The sequence below is a fragment of the Podarcis raffonei genome, chromosome 16 (assembly GCF_027172205.1).
Source record: "Podarcis raffonei isolate rPodRaf1 chromosome 16, rPodRaf1.pri, whole genome shotgun sequence".
NCBI lineage: Eukaryota > Metazoa > Chordata > Lepidosauria > Squamata > Lacertidae > Podarcis > Podarcis raffonei.
The window spans coordinates 5558200-5576802 of NC_070617.1; the positions used below are offsets into that span (position 1 = coordinate 5558200).

The window sequence follows — 18603 nt, forward strand, 5'->3', positions numbered from 1 at the left end:
TAAAACCTTCATCATTTTAAGTTAGAGCTTAATAATTATTTCACTGTTAATATACTTCTTAATTGTATTTCAGTTCAACAATTACTTTGATAAAATACATATTTTGTTATGTGCAAATGGCTTTAGATACCTATTGGTTCATAAATTACCATGCAGCATATATTCAACACAACAAACAGCGACAGTTTGTGGCTGACAAAGGACAGCTGGACATATAAAGGACCCCATTACCTTCAGTAACTTAGGTCCTCATCAAACCTAAATCTGCCCCTGTTTCTTTGAAGGGGTTAATCCTTGCCCCCCCCAATCTACATCTACTTACAGGGGTGGACCAGTGGCATTAAGGCAGCTTTGCAAGAATAAATACATACATCACACTCGCTTTGAAAAACGGGAACACAAACTATAGTACAAAATATGGTCATGTAATACCCAAGTCAACAGCAAATCATAAACAAAAGTGAGAAATGGAACAATATGTTGCAGAAGTGGTCCCGTCCTCGTTTCCAACAAGTCCATTTCAGAGGCCCCCAACTCCAACTTTCGTCTAGAATACTTTGCCAATGAACACACCCAGGCCCCTAAACCAGCCAGTTTCCTTATATCTATCCATCATCTACCTACCTACCTACCTACCTATCTACAGTCGTACCTTGAAAGTCAAACGGAATCCATTCCAGAAGTCCGTTCGACTTCCAAAATGTTTGAAAACCAAATTGGGGCTTCTGATTGGCTGCAGGAAGCCATGGAAGACGAGTCGGACGTTCGGGTTCCAAAGAACGTCCGCAAACTGGAACAATCACTTCCGGGGTTGCGGCGTTTGGGAGCCAAAACGTCCAAGTTCCAGGGCGTTCAACAACCAAGGTACAACTGTGTCTGTCTGTCTGTCTGTCTGTCTGTCTGTCTGTCTGTCTGTCTGTTCTGTGAACTTTGGTTCCCCCTAACCCAGCTGTGCATCTTTGGCGTTACAGCAGAAGCCACTAATTATGATGTCTGTGTATTAAAAATGGAGAAAAGAAGGAGAAACAGTAGCATGGAAAAGCAAACCCATGGTCTACAGTCCTCCTGTCAGGAGTGCGTGCAGGAGCCAGGCCCTGTGACCGGGAGGGCTTCGCAGGACTGGGGCCTTCCTAAGTTTGTTCTGGAGAGGCAAGGCGCGGCCGAACAGGTGAGGCTCTTTGCCACAGCAACACAGCAAAACGTTTCCTGCCTTGCTGCGTTTGGCTTCTTGCTTCTTGATCCTCGGACCTCGGCTTCTTGACTCCTTGCTTCTCAACCCTTGAACCCTTGACTTTGTGATTCCTTGCTTCCTGACCCTTGGACCCCTGGCTTCTGAACTCTCGTTCCTGCTCCCACCCTGCCATCTTGCCCCTGGTCCCGACGTCCTCAGCTGGGACTTCGATCGCCCGTAGACCGGACTGTGACACCTCCTGACAAGGCCTAAGTTGATAGCTGTTCGAAAGAAGAGAAATCTTTTTTTTTTCTTTTTGCAAAAGCAGAGAATCAGAAGGTAAAGCGGCTATTAGCAGGGCTCTTCTCAAAAGCTTCCTCCTCTTGCAATCAAAGAGGCTTCCATTTTTCTTCCTGATTCTCAGAGCTCTTCAGAAGTTCTATAGAAATTTGGTGGCTTTGAGGCTTTGGGGCTGATCTTATCGCTGCCAGGTGACTGAGGGCTTTTTCTGAGTAAAAGTTTCCCTGGAACTTCAGAGGCCCCCAAGCTGTCAGCACTTCCGGACCTCAGAAACGCCTTGCGATGCCTTGATCTACAAAACTACCACAAGAATGTGTGGGACTATTCATGAGGCTCTGTCACCATGGGCAAATCCGCTTGGTTTTAGTTGTCTCCCCCAGTAAAACGCCTCTGTGAATTGAACTTCTGTTGCAGAAACTGTTCCCCCCCAGACTGACCCTCTCTGGCAGAGGAAGTAGGAACAATTCTCTTTCGTTCTTAGCCAAGTACATTTCTAATTATAAATCATATGCTGTGATAGAAGGGCTGATAATGTATTGGCAATAAAATAAAAAAGGGAAACAGAAAAGGGAAGTTACTTTAAAAAGGGGGGGGGGAGCATTGACCTGTTCTCAAAAGGGAATCGGAATTAGATAGATATAATTTATCCCTGCATCTTCCCTTGAAATCTCCAGTACTAACATAATGAGTGTGCATAATGTCAAAATGGAACTCTAAGTGGTTTATAAGCTCCATATGGTGCCTGCATGTCTGCCTTTCAGACAATTCACTAATGGTTCCTTTTTTCTTTTCTTTTTTCGTGGTGGGGACCAGAAATTGCCTTTGCACAGACTTCCTCTTGGCCCAACACACCTAGTGCGCTGTTTTAAAAATAAATAAGCAAGTAATTCTGAATTTCTGCAAATACGTATTTGATTCAAGACTGCAAACTGACCAAATTTAAAACAGAGTAAGATGCTTTGATTGGGGCTGGATTCTACAGGTGGTGGAAAAAGAAAGCAAGGAAGCTGTTTAACCAATTGCATTCATGTACTTGGCAGGAAGTGGAATGTATACAGCAGCGATTCCTGAGATTCCCAACAGCTCAGGCTTCCGTGGTAATGGAAAGATGCCTTGACAATTTGGAATTCCCTGTTTTGTCAGACCTGCAGGGAAAAGGGAAACAGAAAGAAATGTACAATCTATGGGTTGTTGTTTTTTTAATTGCAGGGGGCACCAGTTTCAAAAAACTGCTACTCCCTTTTCCAGTCCGAACTGGACTGACTTGGTGGAAATAACCCAAGCTTGTTTCCTAAGCCAGTCTGAACTTAGAAAGCACTCACCATCTCCCACCCAGCCAATATCCTTTTCCTCTAAAGCTCCTCTGCCCAGGGGCAGAGGAAGGCGTGTGCGGTGGGGGTGGTCTGACCCAGGTGCTTCGCTGAGGGGGGTGACTTTTGGCACACTGCCCGCCTGTGACTCTCAAGCCTACCCCGAGCCGTTGGGGGAAGCTGTGCCCCTTTGCCAGCTGCATTCCTCCTTTCCCCCTTTGTTTCGAAAGCTGGAGGAGGCTTGGGGGGTTGTGGGTGGGTGTCGTGCCAAATGATCGCCATTGGCGGCTCACTGCTCCCCTGGCTGCAGGGTGTGTGTGCCGCTCCGCGCAGCTGAGCAGCTCTGTTACACCACTGCCTCTGCCTTTGCTTTTATGACGTCTTCACTTGGTTCAATCCTTCCCAACCCCAGTGTAAGTCGAGACCCAGATAAATCACCTTAAGAGAGACCATCATCTCAGAAGAATCCAGCTCGCTTTGCACCCCTCAGGTTTGTAGCACTTCTTTTTTGAGAAAGAATGTCTGGGAAGTTGCCTGTGCCCTTTGCATTGTATTTTGCACAACAGCTGACTGTCGCCATTTGCAGTTCTGCTGTGGTTGACCACACACACACACACGGTAATTTGTAATTTGTTTTGTGGAGTGTTTGTTCTTGGCTTTGTGCAAGAGCAACAGAACATTTTGTGCTGGTGACCTGTTCAGTCCCCTTTTTAAAGCATACTTTTTTTCTCCTGGATTTGGTCAGAGAGACTGTCCTTTTTTTATATGAAAAAGAGCGGTTCTCGCTCTTGAATTTGACAGCGACTCACCCATTCATTCTTTCACAAATGTGAAGGAGCTAAAAGGAAGTGGGAGGTGCGGCAGGGAGTGATATCTGATCAGTTAAGTGAAAGCGAGCTTAAAAGTCAAAACTGAAGATGCTTGGAGTATTTTCATCTTTGCTCATCAAGGTTGGAAAAATGTGTGTTTTGCTGAGAGATGTATGGTTTCGGGGTTGTTTTGTATTGTAGCCCATAAATTCAGAAGCTGCAGAAGCCCCGCCAGACGTTCGGGTTCCAAAAAGCGTTTGCAAACCGGAACACTCACATCCGGGTTTGCGGCATTCGGGAGCCAAAATGTCCAAGTACCAAGGCGTTCAAGATCCAATGTATGACTGTATAGGATTGCTTTCAGACGGCTTGGGGGTCGGATAACTCCATACCCTCCAACATTTCTCCAGTGAAAACAGAGATGTCCTAAGGGAAAGTGGGGCATTCCGGGATCAAATCAGAAACCAGGGCTGCTTCTCTAAATCATGGATGTCCCTGGAAAATAGGGACACTTAGAGGGTCTGTTACATGAATTCTTCCTGTTCCAAATTGCAGCCTCACCTTGCTCACGTGACCTGTTCAGAATGACTTCCGGGTGATTGGAGCTCCACATACACTGTTGAAAATGACGTTGGGGTATCTTGGAGATGGGTATGTTCCTGAAAGAGGAAAACAAAATGATATCCTTTACAGACCCTGTGCTAAAACCATCCGAACTCCTGCACTTGGATGATGCATGGTGAATGGACGAGATTAGCCGAGCTGCATATGTGATTCTCTTATATCATTTATGGTGGCCTTTGGGAGCCACTGAGAATGGAGGCGTGGGGGCTACGCAAGACTTTGGATCTTGCAAACACTGCTCATCTTTCCCAAAATCTTGCAGGAGATTTTGAGGCGTGGACCTGGGACCTTCTTTCAGGCAACGTGCGGGCTCTGCCATTCAGGTAAAGTAAAGGTAAAGGGCCCCTGACCATTAGGTCCAGTCGTGACCGACTCTGGGGTTGTGGCACTTTATTGGCTGAGGCAGCCGGCGTACAGCTTCCAGGTCATGTGGCCAGCATGACTAAGCCACTTCTAGTGTACCAGAGCAGCGCACGGAAACGCCGTTTCCCTTCCCGCCAGAGCAGTACCTATTTATCTACTTGCACTTTGACGTGCTTTCGAACTGCTAGGTTGGCAGGAGCAGGGACCGAGCAACGGGAGTTCACCCCGTGGTGGGGATTTGAACCGCCGACCTTCTGACTGGCAAGTCCTAGGCTCTGTGGTTTTACCCACAGCGCCACCCATGTCCCATTCAGGTATGTCCCCTGAAAACATGGCTACAGTCATCTCAGATGCTCTAAACCAAGAAAGGACAGGCAGAAAATTCTAGGCGAGGTGGAGCGCAAAAAGAAAAGAGGCGTACAAAAGCAAGGATGAACAGATGATGGACAGGAAGAAAACTGGCTTGCTGATAGCAGCTTCCAGAAAGGGAGCAAGGGGTTTATATTCAGGAACCAAACAGTGGAAAGTGTTGAATCGGGGTTGGGCAACCTGTGGCCCTCTAGAAGTTGTTGACCAAGACCTCTCATCCTCCCTGACTGCTAGTCTCGGGTGACAGGAGCTTAAGTCCAGCAACACCTGGGGAACCAGAGGTTTAAGGAATAAAGGAGGGATGGGGAACTGGTGACCTTCCAGATGTTGTTGGACAGCTCCCAGTAGCATTTGGACACCCACAGATGTTCCCCATTCATGCTTCACTGCCTAGATCAGGGATGGGGTCCTAGTGTCCCGTCCCCCCAGGCTGTGCTCAGGAGCCTCAGCTGCTGGCACGGCCAATGGTCAGGTGTCAAGCATCAGGGAACCCAACCCCCCCCCTCACGGCAGGCTGCTGGGAGTTGGAGCCACAAGTGAGAGCTGAGTGCAGGATATATGACGTACCCCCCACCAAAAGTCCCACCTCTCCCCTAATACCCTCAGGTTGCATATATGTGTAAATAAAACCATGCATCCCAAAGACTGCACGGTCTCCATTCACCTTCATTTGCAAGGAAACTGAACCCCTGAAATTCCCCCCCCCCCCCGTTTGGAGGTTGGGATGCATGCAATATCTTCAAGACTCACCCTACCAGTAATCTAGAAGAAGAAGAAGAGTTTGGATTTGATATCCTGCTTTATCACTACCCGAAGGAATCTCAAAGCGGCTAACATTCTCCTTTCCCTTCCTCCCCCACAACAAACACTCTGTGAGGTGAGTGGGGCTGAGAGACTTCAGAGAAGTGTGACTGGCCCAAGGTCACCCAGCAGCTGCATGTGGAGGAGCGGAGATGCGAACCCGGTTCACCAGATTACGAGTCTACTGCTCTTAACCACTACACCACACTGGCTCTACCCACATGTTTTCTTATCTTAGTGTTTATAGTACATAAATTAAAAAATGGGTTGTATCCAATGTTGGTTCTACTCAAAGTAGACCCACTGAAATTAAAAGGTGTGATGCAACCGAGTGAGTGCTGCTCTGTGTATGCCTAACAATGGATTTATATCTAGCAGCTGCTAAGGGGTCATTTCCAAGATATCTTTAGGTGCTATTAAGGCACTGGGCAAATATCATTTTCCCTGCACAAACATGGTTGCCTAGAGGAAGTTGAATTGTTTCCCATCTGTCTATCGATTTGCATCACAAATAAGCAAAGTGTGTTCCATAAGGTGGAATTTACCGACTTAGAAATAACCAGCTGTTATCTCGTTACTTCCTCGTTACTTTATTTTCATAACAACGAATATATTTCCCCTGTTTCTTTTGCAGAAGCACCAAACATCTGCTACAACCTCAGTGCCCCCGAAATGGAAAGCCTTGCAGGATTTGCAGCTTTCACTTTTGTATAAATAGATGTGCAGTTTAGCATTAGCTGAAAAAATAGCTTATAAATTATGTGTTGCCTAAGGCTTGGAGGAACCTGAAAAGTTCTAGGCTGCTTAGCAGGATTCTATATTATATACAACAAATACATACCCTGAAGAGCATTTATTAGGAGAAATGTGTCCTAATTGTGATTAATTTTCATGAGGACTTAAAAAAACCAAAATCACAAGTGGATGCAGAAATGTGTTGAAATAACCTTGGGATTGGCAAAATCAGAAATCGAAAGAAACAGAATTTGATGTATCCATTGCAAATTTCTAGTGCAAAGTTTGCAAGATACATCCCAACTGTAGCTTTATTAGGGGTCAAAGTTAAGGTTAGATATATGTTCCTGCTTAATTTTTTGATGCTTGCCTTTAAACTCACTTAAAAGCATAGGGAAGAAGATATTAACAGTAGGGCCCAAGTCTGACTCCGTCTATATTTTAAGAAAGCGAGTTCTCCTTCATGGAGAGCATGTGTTGTGGTGGGGGCTGACAGGACACTCCAAAGTTGTGGGGCGGACTAATTGATCTTTGGCCACTGTTGTGGTTGGGCTTCCCTTGTAGTTGGGAAGAAGTTAATGTTGCCATTTGATGATTGACAGCCAGAAATGTTAAAATTCCCTGCACGAGGCGTAGAGCTTCCTCTTTTCGCTCTATGCATCGGATTGCCCGTCCTCCCCCCTATATTTAGGGTTGTTCACTTTGACCTTGCTATGCCTGTCATGGGGTCGTCTGCTCTTGGGGCAGGGGCCCGGTAGGAATTTTGTCCATCTGGCTGATTGGCTGGGGCCATTTGGTTTTTGCCTACTGTGTAGCAAATCTTCATAACTTGCGGTTAGGCATTGGTTTATGGTTTGGTTGGTTGAGGGGCATGGATTGGCTGTGCCTGCCCCTCTAATGCTGCTGCTGCAAGGGTATTCTGTTAAAGGAATATAGGGGCTCACTATTGCTTTTGTCCGAACCCTGTCAAGGGGCTAGGGCCACGCAAGAGCCCCTGGTTGCATTTGGGGAAGGCTGAGGGCTACCCCAAAATGTATTCCCCTTTTCTGACTTTCGCAAGCTTGCGAAATGTCAGTCTGTCCCCCACTGGGGGACAGATAGTCACAACCAATGCCTAAGCAACCACTCACATTTTTTTGTATTTTAATAAAGTTGTGGCCAAACTTAGACCAAAAACCTTAAACAAAAATTCTGTGTGATGTGTGAGTTATTTGGGGTGGCCTGGGGACCTCGACACGCAAAAGTTAACCTAAGCTGACAGGACACTCTCAGCATCTGTGAATGAGAGTGTACAGGTGCTTGGGTTAACATGTTTGTTCAAGAAGTGTTTGTTCAGTCTTCTATTCCAAGAGACTGGATTTCCTGTGGGTTTCCTCTGAGCTCTGAACAAGGTTTGGGGAGATGGGTTATTTGTTTTATGCAATACAGTAAATTTGTGGAAACTTCCTCTGAATAGCATTGTTTTCGAGGCAGCCCTCACTTCCAAAACAGAAACAAACTTGCAAATTACAAACGAAGGAAGAGGGGAAAGACAACAACTATAAACAGAAACATTTATTCTAAGCAACTGTAGAACAAGAACAGACTGAAAGAGCCAGCTGATTCATGTCCTGTGATTCAACAAAATGGGAAAACAAAACCGTATTTTCGTTTGGCAACCTGCGTTCATGTGGACAGACTGCAGGTGCAGAGAGCCAGAGAATGAGTAGGGTTTCAGGACTGAGACAGCTTGATCCTCAGCTACCACCTGCAATGCCTGGGACGCGGGTGTGCTGTGGGTTAAACCACAGAGCCTAGGACTTGCCGATCAGAAGGTCGGCAGTTCGAATCCCCAAGATGGGGTGAGCTCCCGTTGCTTGGTCCCTGCTCTTGCCAACCTAGCAGTTCGAAAGCACGTCAAAGTGCAAGTAGATAAATAGGTACCACTCTGGCGGGAAGGTAAACAGCATTTCCGTGCACTGCTCTGGTTCGCCAGAAGCGGCTTAGTCATGCTGGCCACATGACCCGGAAGCTGTACGCCGGCCCCCTTGGCCAATAAAGCGAGATGAGCGCCGCAACCCCAGAGTCGGTCATGACTGGACCTAATGGTCAGGGGTCCCTTTACCTTTACCACCTGCAACCTCAGAACAGGGGTATTAAAACAAGTATCTCTCCTGATGACCAGTGTACAGAGCAGGTTGAAAAGGGGTGGGGAGGCAGGGGTGTAAGGCAAAGGGCTCTGGTTCAGATCTCTGGACCTCTTGAAAGAGGAGCAGCCGCCAGAACACCCACACAGCAGAAATGACATTTGCCACCTCTTCCTGCTTTGCATTTGCTGCTGCTATCTTTGCAAGCCACCCTAGAATTGCTGGGGAAACTCAGCCAGATGGGCGAGGTATAAATAATAAGAGAGCTGATGAACTTGTGGGGGAGGACTCAGCTGGGGCAGGTGGAAGTGCAGAGTGCAGAATGGCTTGCTGAACACGAGCATATTTGGTAAGGATATTTAAACGTACATAATTTTGCCACTTCAATTGTGACTTCACTAGTGGAGCCTGGTGAAATGAGGGAGAACTGTAAAAGTTACCAGGGACTAGGACTTTCCCAGGTGTCAAAAAAGATTATTTATGTATGCCACCACTGCGGCCCGTGTTTTGTTAGTCCCCAGATGGAAAACGAGTGAGGTCCCAAATAAAGAAGAGTGGCAACATAAACTGATGGAACATGCACAGCTTGCGGAACTAACATATTGTATAACAGAACAAGAAGAACACACGTTTAAAGAAGATTGGAAAACGTTTATTGAATATATGGGGGGGGGGATTGTTTGCATTTGAGAATGTTGGCAGCTTTAAGATAAATCCAACAGTGTAAACAAGTGTTGATGGATGTAATAATGAAATACCGAGTGGTGTAGCTTATGTAAAATATGCAGGGATTTATGATATGCAAAATGAACCATGGAAAAAGAAGAGGGGAAGTCATTGACATTTTAAGGTTGTTTGAATGAATATTCTAAAGTGTGAAACAGAAAATTCAATTAAAAAAATATATAGATATAAATATCTACCTATCTCGATATCTCAATATCAATATCGATGTATAGATATATAGCTATGTATATGTATAGTCACCAGGGACTCATCTACATTGGTTAAAAAAAAGTTTTTAAATGCATTATAACATTGTGACACCAGATGGCGCTGTAGAGTTCCATCTTTAGGCAACGTGGTTTCCTCTTATGAGGTTTACAACACATTTTCCTGAAACGTTTTTGTGTGTGTGTAGATGCAGCCCAGATCTGCCCCGAACATTAATTAAAATGGGTGCCTTATATAAGGCGTGAACGCCCTATAATATGAACAGTAATACATGCTCAAGTGTTTTAATGCAGAGCAGACACATGGAAGTGGAATGTAAATATTTCCCTTCCAATAGTGAAGATGGTAAGGGCTTAAAGGGGGTCTTACGAACTAGGTCATATCACCACCACCACTGGGATTGCCACGATCATCTCCATCACCACCACAATTTCCATCACTCCCAACCCCACCATTCCGTTCTGCAAGAAGTTCTCACCTGGTCATCATCGCCTTCTGGGGGGCTCCTCTTTGAAACCTGTGAGTACTGAAGCTCAGGAAGTGGCTCCTCCACTGGCATCATGGAGGTAGCTGCAGAGGAGAACGTAAGACATTTACTCTATGGGGGTCACCCACACCTGCCTAGCAGGTTCAGGTAGGTAGCCGTGTTGGTCTGACGCAGTCAAAAGGAATTAAATTTTTTTTAAAAAATTCCAGTAGCACCTTAGGGACCAACCAAGTTTGTTCTGGGTATAAGCTTTCGTATGCATGCACACTTCTTCAGATACACTGAAACAGAAGTCACCAGACCCTGATATATAGTGGGAGGGCGGGGTGGGGTTTTTCTCACAAGGGTAGTGGGAGATGGGCGATTGACTCAATGGGTATGGTAAACCTGTTGACGACTGTTAACGGCTGCAATTAGTCCTATGGGAAAAAGCAAGAGGTAGTATGCAGATGTCAAAAAATAGCTTTAGCATATGTGATGTAACGTCTCATTACATATGCTAATTACATACACTGCGTTTCCGTGCACTGCTCTGGTTCGCCCGAAGCGGCTTAGTCCTGCTGGCCACATGACTCGGAAGCTCTACGCCGGCTCCCTCGGCCAAAAAAGCGAGATGAGCGCTGCAACCCCAGAGTTGGCCATGACTGGACCTAATGGTCAGGGGTCCCTTTACCTTTACCTAAGGGTACAGAACTATGTATAGGAACCCTAAACCCCCACTGAAAGGGACCCAAGTTTCACAGAGATAAGCTGTGGGGGGCAGGATGGTCATCCCAACAGATTCTTTGGTCGGTTCCCTCAAGACTTTCCTTCTGCTCTTACGAAAAGCTTCCTACCTCTGTTGGGTGGCATCTTCCTTCTTTTCTTCCAGGTCTTTAGCCCAAATCCAGCCAAGAGGAGCAAAAATACGAAGAAAATGATGAGAAAAGTCCAGCTCCAGCTCCAATGCAGTCTGGGTTGATTGCCACCTGTAAAGATTGGATAAGTAATAGTTTTTTCGTGCAAGATATTGAAAGACCTCTAAAATGTTGGGCAATACGTGCTCTGAAGGGAGAACCCACAGCTCACTGGTGGGTTGCATGGACCATAGCTGTCAACGTTTTCCTTTTTTTAAGGGAAATTCCCTTATTCTCAATAGGATTCCTCGCAAGAAAAGGGAAAAGTTGACAGCTATGGCATGGACAAGGGTCTCGGCTAGAGCTGTGCACAAACAGCTTCTTGAAAGCCTCCACTTATCTGATGGGATCAGAGCTTTCACTTCGCAGCAATCCCTCTTGCTGTTCTGGCTTCTGAGATTCAGAATATTTTTTTTCTTGTTTTCCTCCTCCAAAAACTAGGTGCGTCTTGTGGTCTGGTGCGTCTTATAGACCGAAAAATATGGTGTGCGTATCTAGGGAGACTTTCAGATAACCACTGTTATAAATGTGCTTTAAAATATAATGCCGTTATCTGGATGATAAGAGCCACATAAATTATGGCGCAGACAAAGAGGCCTGTGTTTACGACTTCTGTTATAGCTTTTGAAGCTTGTGAAAGCTGAAGTTTTCGGATGATAAAAGGCAGCTGGAGAGGGGAGTCTTTTCCCACAAGTTTCTTTGTTAAAATATGTCCAAGGCTTAAATGGAGAGATACTGGACCACCTGTCCATATTTTTGGGTGGGGAAATGTTGTAAGGTAGAAAGAAAGAAAGAAAGAAAGAAAGAAAGAAAGAAAGAAAGAAAGAAAGAAAAGGCTGGATAGTGCTGGAGTTCTTTGTTAAAGTTGCCAGATAATTCTAAATCACCAGAGCATGTACTTTTTAACATGCGATTTTAGTAAGAATGATTATTTTCAAATTACAGTCGTACCTTGGAAGTCGAACAGAATCTGTTCTGGAAGTCCGTTCGACTTCCAAAACTTTTGGAAACCAAAGTGCAGCTTCTGATTGGCTGCAGGAAGCTCCTGCAGCCAATTGGAAGCTGCAGAAGTACCATCAGATGTTCAGGTTCCAAAAATCGTTTGAAAACAGGAACACTCACTTCCGAGTTTCGATCGTTCGGGAGCTGATTGGTTAAGGAGCCAAGGTGTTTGAGATTCAAGGTGCTACTGTACTGATTTCAGTTCTATCTCAAAAGTTTATATAACGTGCTTTTGAGGGCTGCTTTTAAAAGTATGTTTTAATGAATATTCTAGATTCCTTTGTAAACCACTAGTATAAAGAGAGAGAGAGAAGAAACGGATAAGACAACGCCCTGAATTTCACCCGTTTGCTTTTGGCAGGAATCGTGCAATCGTCCCCAGCCCCCCTCGGCTAGTTACGAGGACTGATTCCTAAGTTTGCTCATGAATCTGTCTAGATTTCCATTTGAAAAAAATAAAATCTTTCCATTTCATTGACCCCATGATAAGGCTCATTTTGAAATTAACATGGAAGGGAAGTGTTGGGTGTTCAACATCCCAGTCAACTACCCAGCTAATGCATAATGAGGAAGGGGAGGAGGCCAAATAACTGTTCAGCTTTCACTGTGTTTTATGCGCTTTTAAAGATTAAATTAATGAATTTTTAATTACCGTATTTTTTGCTCTATAAGACTCACTTTTCCCCTCCTAAAAAGTAAGGGGAAGTGTGTGTGCATCTTATGGAGTGAATGCAGTCTGCACAGCTATCCCTGAAGCCAGAACAGCAAGAGGGATTGCTGCTTTCACTGCGCAGCGATCCCTCTTGCTGTTCTGGCTTCTGGGATTCAGAATATTTTTTTTCTTGTTTTCCTACTCCAAAAACTAGGTGCGTCTTGTGGTCTGCTGGGTCTTATAGAGCGAAAAATATGGTAAGTGGTTTCTGCAGTTTTCTAAATAAAATAGAGAGTTGCTCACCTTCAGTTTGGCAGATGGGCAGCAAGTTGGAGGAGATGCTTTTCTGATCTGCTGGATTGGTGACCAGGCAGGTGATGTTGGGCTCTGAGGAGTTGAGCTTCCAGAACAAGTGGAGACTGTTGCCATTGCCAGAGAGGTGATATGACTTTGAACCATCTTCTAAGTCCCTGAAGGCATCTCCTCCTTTCCAGGAGATGTTGAATTCCCCCTTTCCAGGCACCTGACACTGCAGGGTCACATTGCAGCCATCTGGGCTCTTGGAGACAACTTGGGAGAGGATTTTTGGTTCTGGGACTGGTTCTGTGGAAAAACATATGAAAAGCTCATACATTTCCCAGCATAATTCAAAGTGTTGGTGCTGAACTTTAAAGCCCTAAATGGCCTCAGCACAATATACCTGAAGGAACATCTCCACCCCCATTATTCAGCCTGGACACTGAGGTCCAGCTCCGAGGGCCTGCTGGCATTTCCCTCCCTGTGAGAAGTGAGGTTACAGGGAACCAGGCAGAGGGCCTTCTTGGTAGTGGCGCCCGCCCTGTGGAACAGCCTCCTTCCTTGACAGATGTCACGGAAATAAACAACTATCTGACTTTTAGAAGACATCTGAAGGCAGCCCTGTTTAGGGAAGATTTAATGTTTGATCTTGCATTGTGGTTTTAATATTCTGTTGGGAGCTGCTCAGAGTGGCTGGAGAAACCCAGCCAGATGGGCAGGGTATAAATAATAAATTTATTAATTATTATTATTATTATTATTATTATTATTATTATTATTATTATTATCTGTGCCCACCAAAGGCTGGCTCCTTTTCCAGGCTCTATTCCACAATAAATAGACACTGATGAATAAATAAGTACTTACCATACACAGAGAGGTGGAAGGTGTAATCTTCATACTGTGTCGAAATAAACCTCACTTTAATGGAATATATGCCACTGTCATCCATTTCCAAGTCTTTGATCCTCAGGGTGGTCTCATTGGCCACCTCCAATCTTGGCCCAAACCTGTCCTCTGGATTGAGCCTCTCCAGTTTTCCATCCCTCAATTCAGCCAGTTGAAATTTGAAACCATTTCCTCCCTGGAAATCCCACTCAATTGTTTTCAGTGTTTTCTTGGGAGGAATACCTACAGGGAGCAACACACAGCCTCCCAGGATCCCATTCAACTTCTCCTTGTGGGGATTCTGTACTTTGATATTTGCAGTACCTTAAAAAGTTCAGGAAGATGGAAAAGATGGAAGGAAAAGGGAGAAACAAAGTCAAAGAAAGGGACAATGGTTGGAAAAGTCTCTCAGAATCACAGATTTAAAGCTTTACCAAATGTGTGGATTTATTCGTTATTTTTACCTAACAAAATGTATAAACCACTTGATTTTAAATGGAAAAAACACTTTTAAAAATAACAAAGTTAAAAACAGGTATTTTAAAAAGTCAAGATATAATTAAAAGAAATGCAAGCTGGGGCTTCTGGTTCCACTCTGCCTTAATGGAGGAAGACCCCACAGCAGCGGGAGATTGTTGGCTAAGGAAAAACAAGGATGATTGAGGGTAATTATCCTTGCAAGTTTTCCCCAGGGACAGGGAGGAACGGGCTTCCCTCGCAGTTCGTTTCGGTACCTGGCTCTCATTCCGGAACGGATTGTGGGAGGCAGGGAGGCGCGGTGTACAAAAGCACTTCGTTTGCCGAAAACCCTCCTATGCCACCATTAAGAGGCAGAGGTACTCCTGTTAATTGGAGCTTAATTTGGACTAAAGTACAGACACGTGCTAGAAAAGATGAGATCAAAAACTGTGGAACAAAACCAACGGCAAGGCTTTTAAGGTTTGAACTTGAGAGAAGACTTCATTCGGTGCAAAAGACGTGTGTGGGGAAGGGAGCCTATGGTTTCTTTATATAAAATTTTCTGCTCTACATTTATGATTTGGCAACTCTCCTCTGAATTTTAGTTCAAATTATATTTGTACCAGTGAGGATGGAAGAAATTGGATTATAGATATGGAATATAACATTAAATGGAACTGCGTGTGTAAAAAAAAAAAAAGGAAAAAGGGAGGGAAGCTCTATTTTGATAAAGGCTTAGGATGAAAAACTAGAGCTGACTCTTTATTGTTTATGGAATGAACTGAATAATGCTAAGAGGACTTGGAATTTAATTTAATTGGCAGTATAATTGCTCATTTATCTTCAGTTGGACGGAAAGATGAAAGGAGTCTATGAACTTGCCAAGGAACTGGTAAGGTTCATTACTGAGTCATCTGCAGTTCAACAGACCTCTCTTCTACCCAGCCTGAGAAAGTTGCAAAATAACAAAGAATGGGATGGAGAAATGGAGAAATTTCTGGAACAATGGGATATCAGCTTCGCCCAAGGCATGGTGGATAACAGCAACAACCCGGGGAAAGACTGACATAATATCTTACGAGGACAGAAACACTGCGGACAGAATAATTGCCACACACAGAAAGAACAGGGATATAGTTTGTGTTCCTCACTTGTAATTTTATAAATCATTTAATGTGTCAACACAATTAGAAGTTATTAATACTGCAGTTGTTGTATAAGGGATGATTATTATGACCGGAATATAATGGAAATTAATAAGATTTTGGAACGCAGAAATAAAGCAAATAATCAAGTCATCAATTCTAGCACGTGGGGGAGCCACCTTATCTAAATTATATAATTTGGTATTTGAATGATTGGTATTAATAATTGTATTATAAATTTGTATTGCATTTTATTGAGGCTATTACTGGATTGTAATTGAAAACTAATAAAAATTATTAGCAAAAAACCCAACAAAGACAAGCTAACAACAGTTTGAAAAAGATTGCGGGAGTGTAGTATTTCATGAAATTGAGAATATAACCAATCAAGATATAGAAATGGATTGTCATTTAGCTTTGTTAAGCAGTTTCTCAAACAGCAATAAGAAGGTGAGAAGTAAAGTGTTGATCGGTCATCTTTAAGGGAAGGCAAAGTGAAGAACTATCTGTTTTTGGAGGACTTAGAAGGAGCTACACCAGAATATTGGTATATTAAAAGATTGAGGAGACAGCTTCAGTTGAAAGGTTGATCAATAAATTGAAATTGGCTGGGAGGGCTAAACAGAGGGTACGTTTTCGATCAGAATAGTTTGATTCTGCAATTTATATGAATAGGAGAGTGAGTGATGTAATGTCACCATCTCGGTCTGCGAATTTAATTGATTAAACTCATTATAGTTTAATTAATTACTTGATTGCAATATATTGTCCACCCTTCGCTCTAAGGTCCCAGGGTGACTGACAATGATTAAAACACATTAACATTAAAACATAATATTGCATAATATCTTTTGTGATTTCTGCTTGCCTATTAATTTCAGGAACTGACCTCTATGCAAGCTTTTAAGTTATGCTCTTTGTACGTTTCTGTGGATAAAAAAGATAAAAAAATAAAAAGGTTTCTGAATCCTGGGAGCCCCCACCCTCGATTAAAACACATGCCAAATTCTGTATGTCTCGGTAAGGTTGCCTGGATGGAGAGGTTTTAAGCAAGTGTCAAAAAGAGCGCATTAAGGACACCAGCCTGATGCCTGATGCCAAGTAGCAGGGAGTTCCGAAGTCTAGGTTCTGCTACATTAAAAGATTGATTTATTGCAGGTGCGAAATGAATATTATGTGGCACTTGTAAGTAGTACCAATTCAAGAGCCTGTATGGGGCAAGGTGATCCTTCACATAAACTGGTCTCAAGCTATTGCGGGCTTTATGTACCAGTAGTAATGCCTTAAATTTAGTCCCATAACATAACGCCAGCCAATGCAGATCTCTGAGGAGAGGTGTTAAATGTGGACAGGGTCTCACTCATATCAGCAGCTATACACTAACTGCAGCTTTTAATTCAAGCCCAAAAGGAGACCCACTCAGAGTGCACTGGATATCATTATTCAATTCTGAAAGGCGCTTTGTCAGACTGCAGAAGCATCATTGCAAACTGCCTTTTTGAACACAAATCAGCCTGATATTTGCCTTCAAGAATAAACCCAGGACTGAGATTTTGAAAGATCGCTTGCGGGACCAGCTTTCCCCAGCTAAAGCTGAAATGAAATTTCCGGCAAAGAAGAATCCCTCCATTTTGAGAGGAAGAAAACCGAGGCATCTCACTCTGTTCCAACCCTAAAATGCACTTGCTTGAGAAGGAAGCAGTACTGTTTCAAACGATTTTATAGTCGGCGGCCTCTGCATCCATCCATTACAGCACAGCGAGTATCCTGGCTGCATCCCCTCTGTTGTTTACGCTCTGCTGCTATTGTAGCTTATTTTAGATGTTACCAAATAACAGAGCCATGAAGGGATTGTGAGGCCACTTCAGCAGACAGAGAGGCCTTCTACACAAACGTCTTTTCCTGCAAAAACACGCGCACATCACCTTATGAAGCCTTGGAGGACTTACCAGAGGGAGAAGAAAGCAAAGACAGAGTCAGAAGAAAGAGCTCCAGGCTTCGTTTGCAGCCATTCGCAGCCCCCTTTTGCCTGCTGCGTGGAGGACTCCTCTTCAAGACACACAGACATTGGTCGTTCATCGTAAATCCATTCAGAAGATGGGTCTTAAAGCTGTGTGAAGTGATGAGAGGTTGAGCATTTTTAGGAGGAGAAAAATTGAGAAGCTCATTTTCTCTGTGTGCCGAAAAGAGGAAGGTGGGGGCGTTTATGGAGAGGAGAGGTGTGGTTACGAGCTGGCAGACAGCCCATTTTCTTCGACCTCCAGCTGGTCTTAGCTCCTTCTTAGCAGATTCTGCCAACGCACAGAATAATAGAATTGTAAGCACTGGGAGAGACCCCAACAGTCCAGCTCTAGTGCCCAAATGAGAGGTATCTCCCTTCAAATCTCTTGGAGTTCCTGCCCTCTGTCTTCATCAGAGATGGAGAAAAATGCATTCCCCTCGGACCCCATGAGCCTCTGTGCATATCACACCCGTTCCCAGACCTGCTTTGTGTGCAGTGAAACTCCCTCGTTTGCAAAGGCCAAATTCACATTCATTCTCCAGCCTGTTTTGCCTCTCTTCTCACCCACCACCGGCACATCATCATTAAGAACTCTGTGAAAAGTGCCCCTGGGCATGTGCAGAGGGCTTTCCCTTCCTCGCCACTCAGGCGCTGCTCTCGCCAGGCGTAATGCTGGGCAACTGCATATCCCCAGGCAGAGTTTTGGACTTCAATTTATCTCAAGGCTGAAGATGGAGTATGATGCTCCTTCTATCAATGCCTTCTAAGAGGCACGACTCATAGTCAGTCCTCTGGGAGAGAGAGCAGCCTTTGCAAAATGATGAAAAGCAGGCAGAGAGAAGAAAGTGTAGCAGGGCGTTCTTGGCTGTCTCAGGCTCCATCCTCCAAGCACTGTCAGTATCCCTGGCAAACAAAGTGATGGAAAGCCCAGGGAGTCTCACTTTCCTGATGCAGAAACGAAGACTGCCCTCCCAGGCATACTTTCCCCCCGGGATAGGAACCCTTGAGAGCAGAGGGACTTCCAGGGAAATAGCTGCAGTCCAGTCACATCTGGAGGATGGATGAGGCTGGACTGCAGCTCCCATCAGCCCCCACCAGCACCCCATGACTGAGCCAGGGCTGATGGGAGTTGTAGTCCAACATCATCAGAAGGGAAGAAAGTAGCAGCAAAGCAAGGAGGAAAGTAAACTAGCAAAGCATGAGCTATTAAGTA

General features: G+C 44.5%; 1 protein-coding gene across 1 annotated transcript; it reads right to left on the reverse strand.

The window, feature by feature from the left end:
* Positions 1 to 404: 404 nt before the first annotated feature.
* LOC128404097 (SLAM family member 9-like) lies at positions 405 to 17805 on the reverse strand. The gene is made up of 7 exons (XM_053369408.1): positions 17338 to 17805; positions 13764 to 14108; positions 12903 to 13202; positions 10886 to 11017; positions 10041 to 10132; positions 4152 to 4249; positions 405 to 2616 (listed from the first exon to the last, which is right to left on the reverse strand). The coding sequence occupies exons 1-6, from the start codon at positions 17465 to 17467 to the stop codon at positions 4157 to 4159; spliced, it is 1092 nt and encodes a 363-aa protein (XP_053225383.1). The 5' UTR covers positions 17468 to 17805; the 3' UTR covers positions 405 to 2616; positions 4152 to 4156.
* Positions 17806 to 18603: the final 798 nt, after the last annotated feature.

Coding starts and splice junctions, on each gene's coding strand:
- LOC128404097 (XM_053369408.1), bottom strand. CDS start 17,467: ATGAACGACCAATGTCTGTGTGTCTTGAAGAGGAGTCCTCCACGCAGC. Junction 10,133..10,885: donor GAAGATGCCACCCAACAGAG/GTAGGAAGCTTT, acceptor TCTCCTCTGCAG/CTACCTCCATGATGCCAGTG. Junction 4,250..10,040: donor CAGAAGGCGATGATGACCAG/GTGAGAACTTCT, acceptor TTCCTCTTTCAG/GAACATACCCATCTCCAAGA.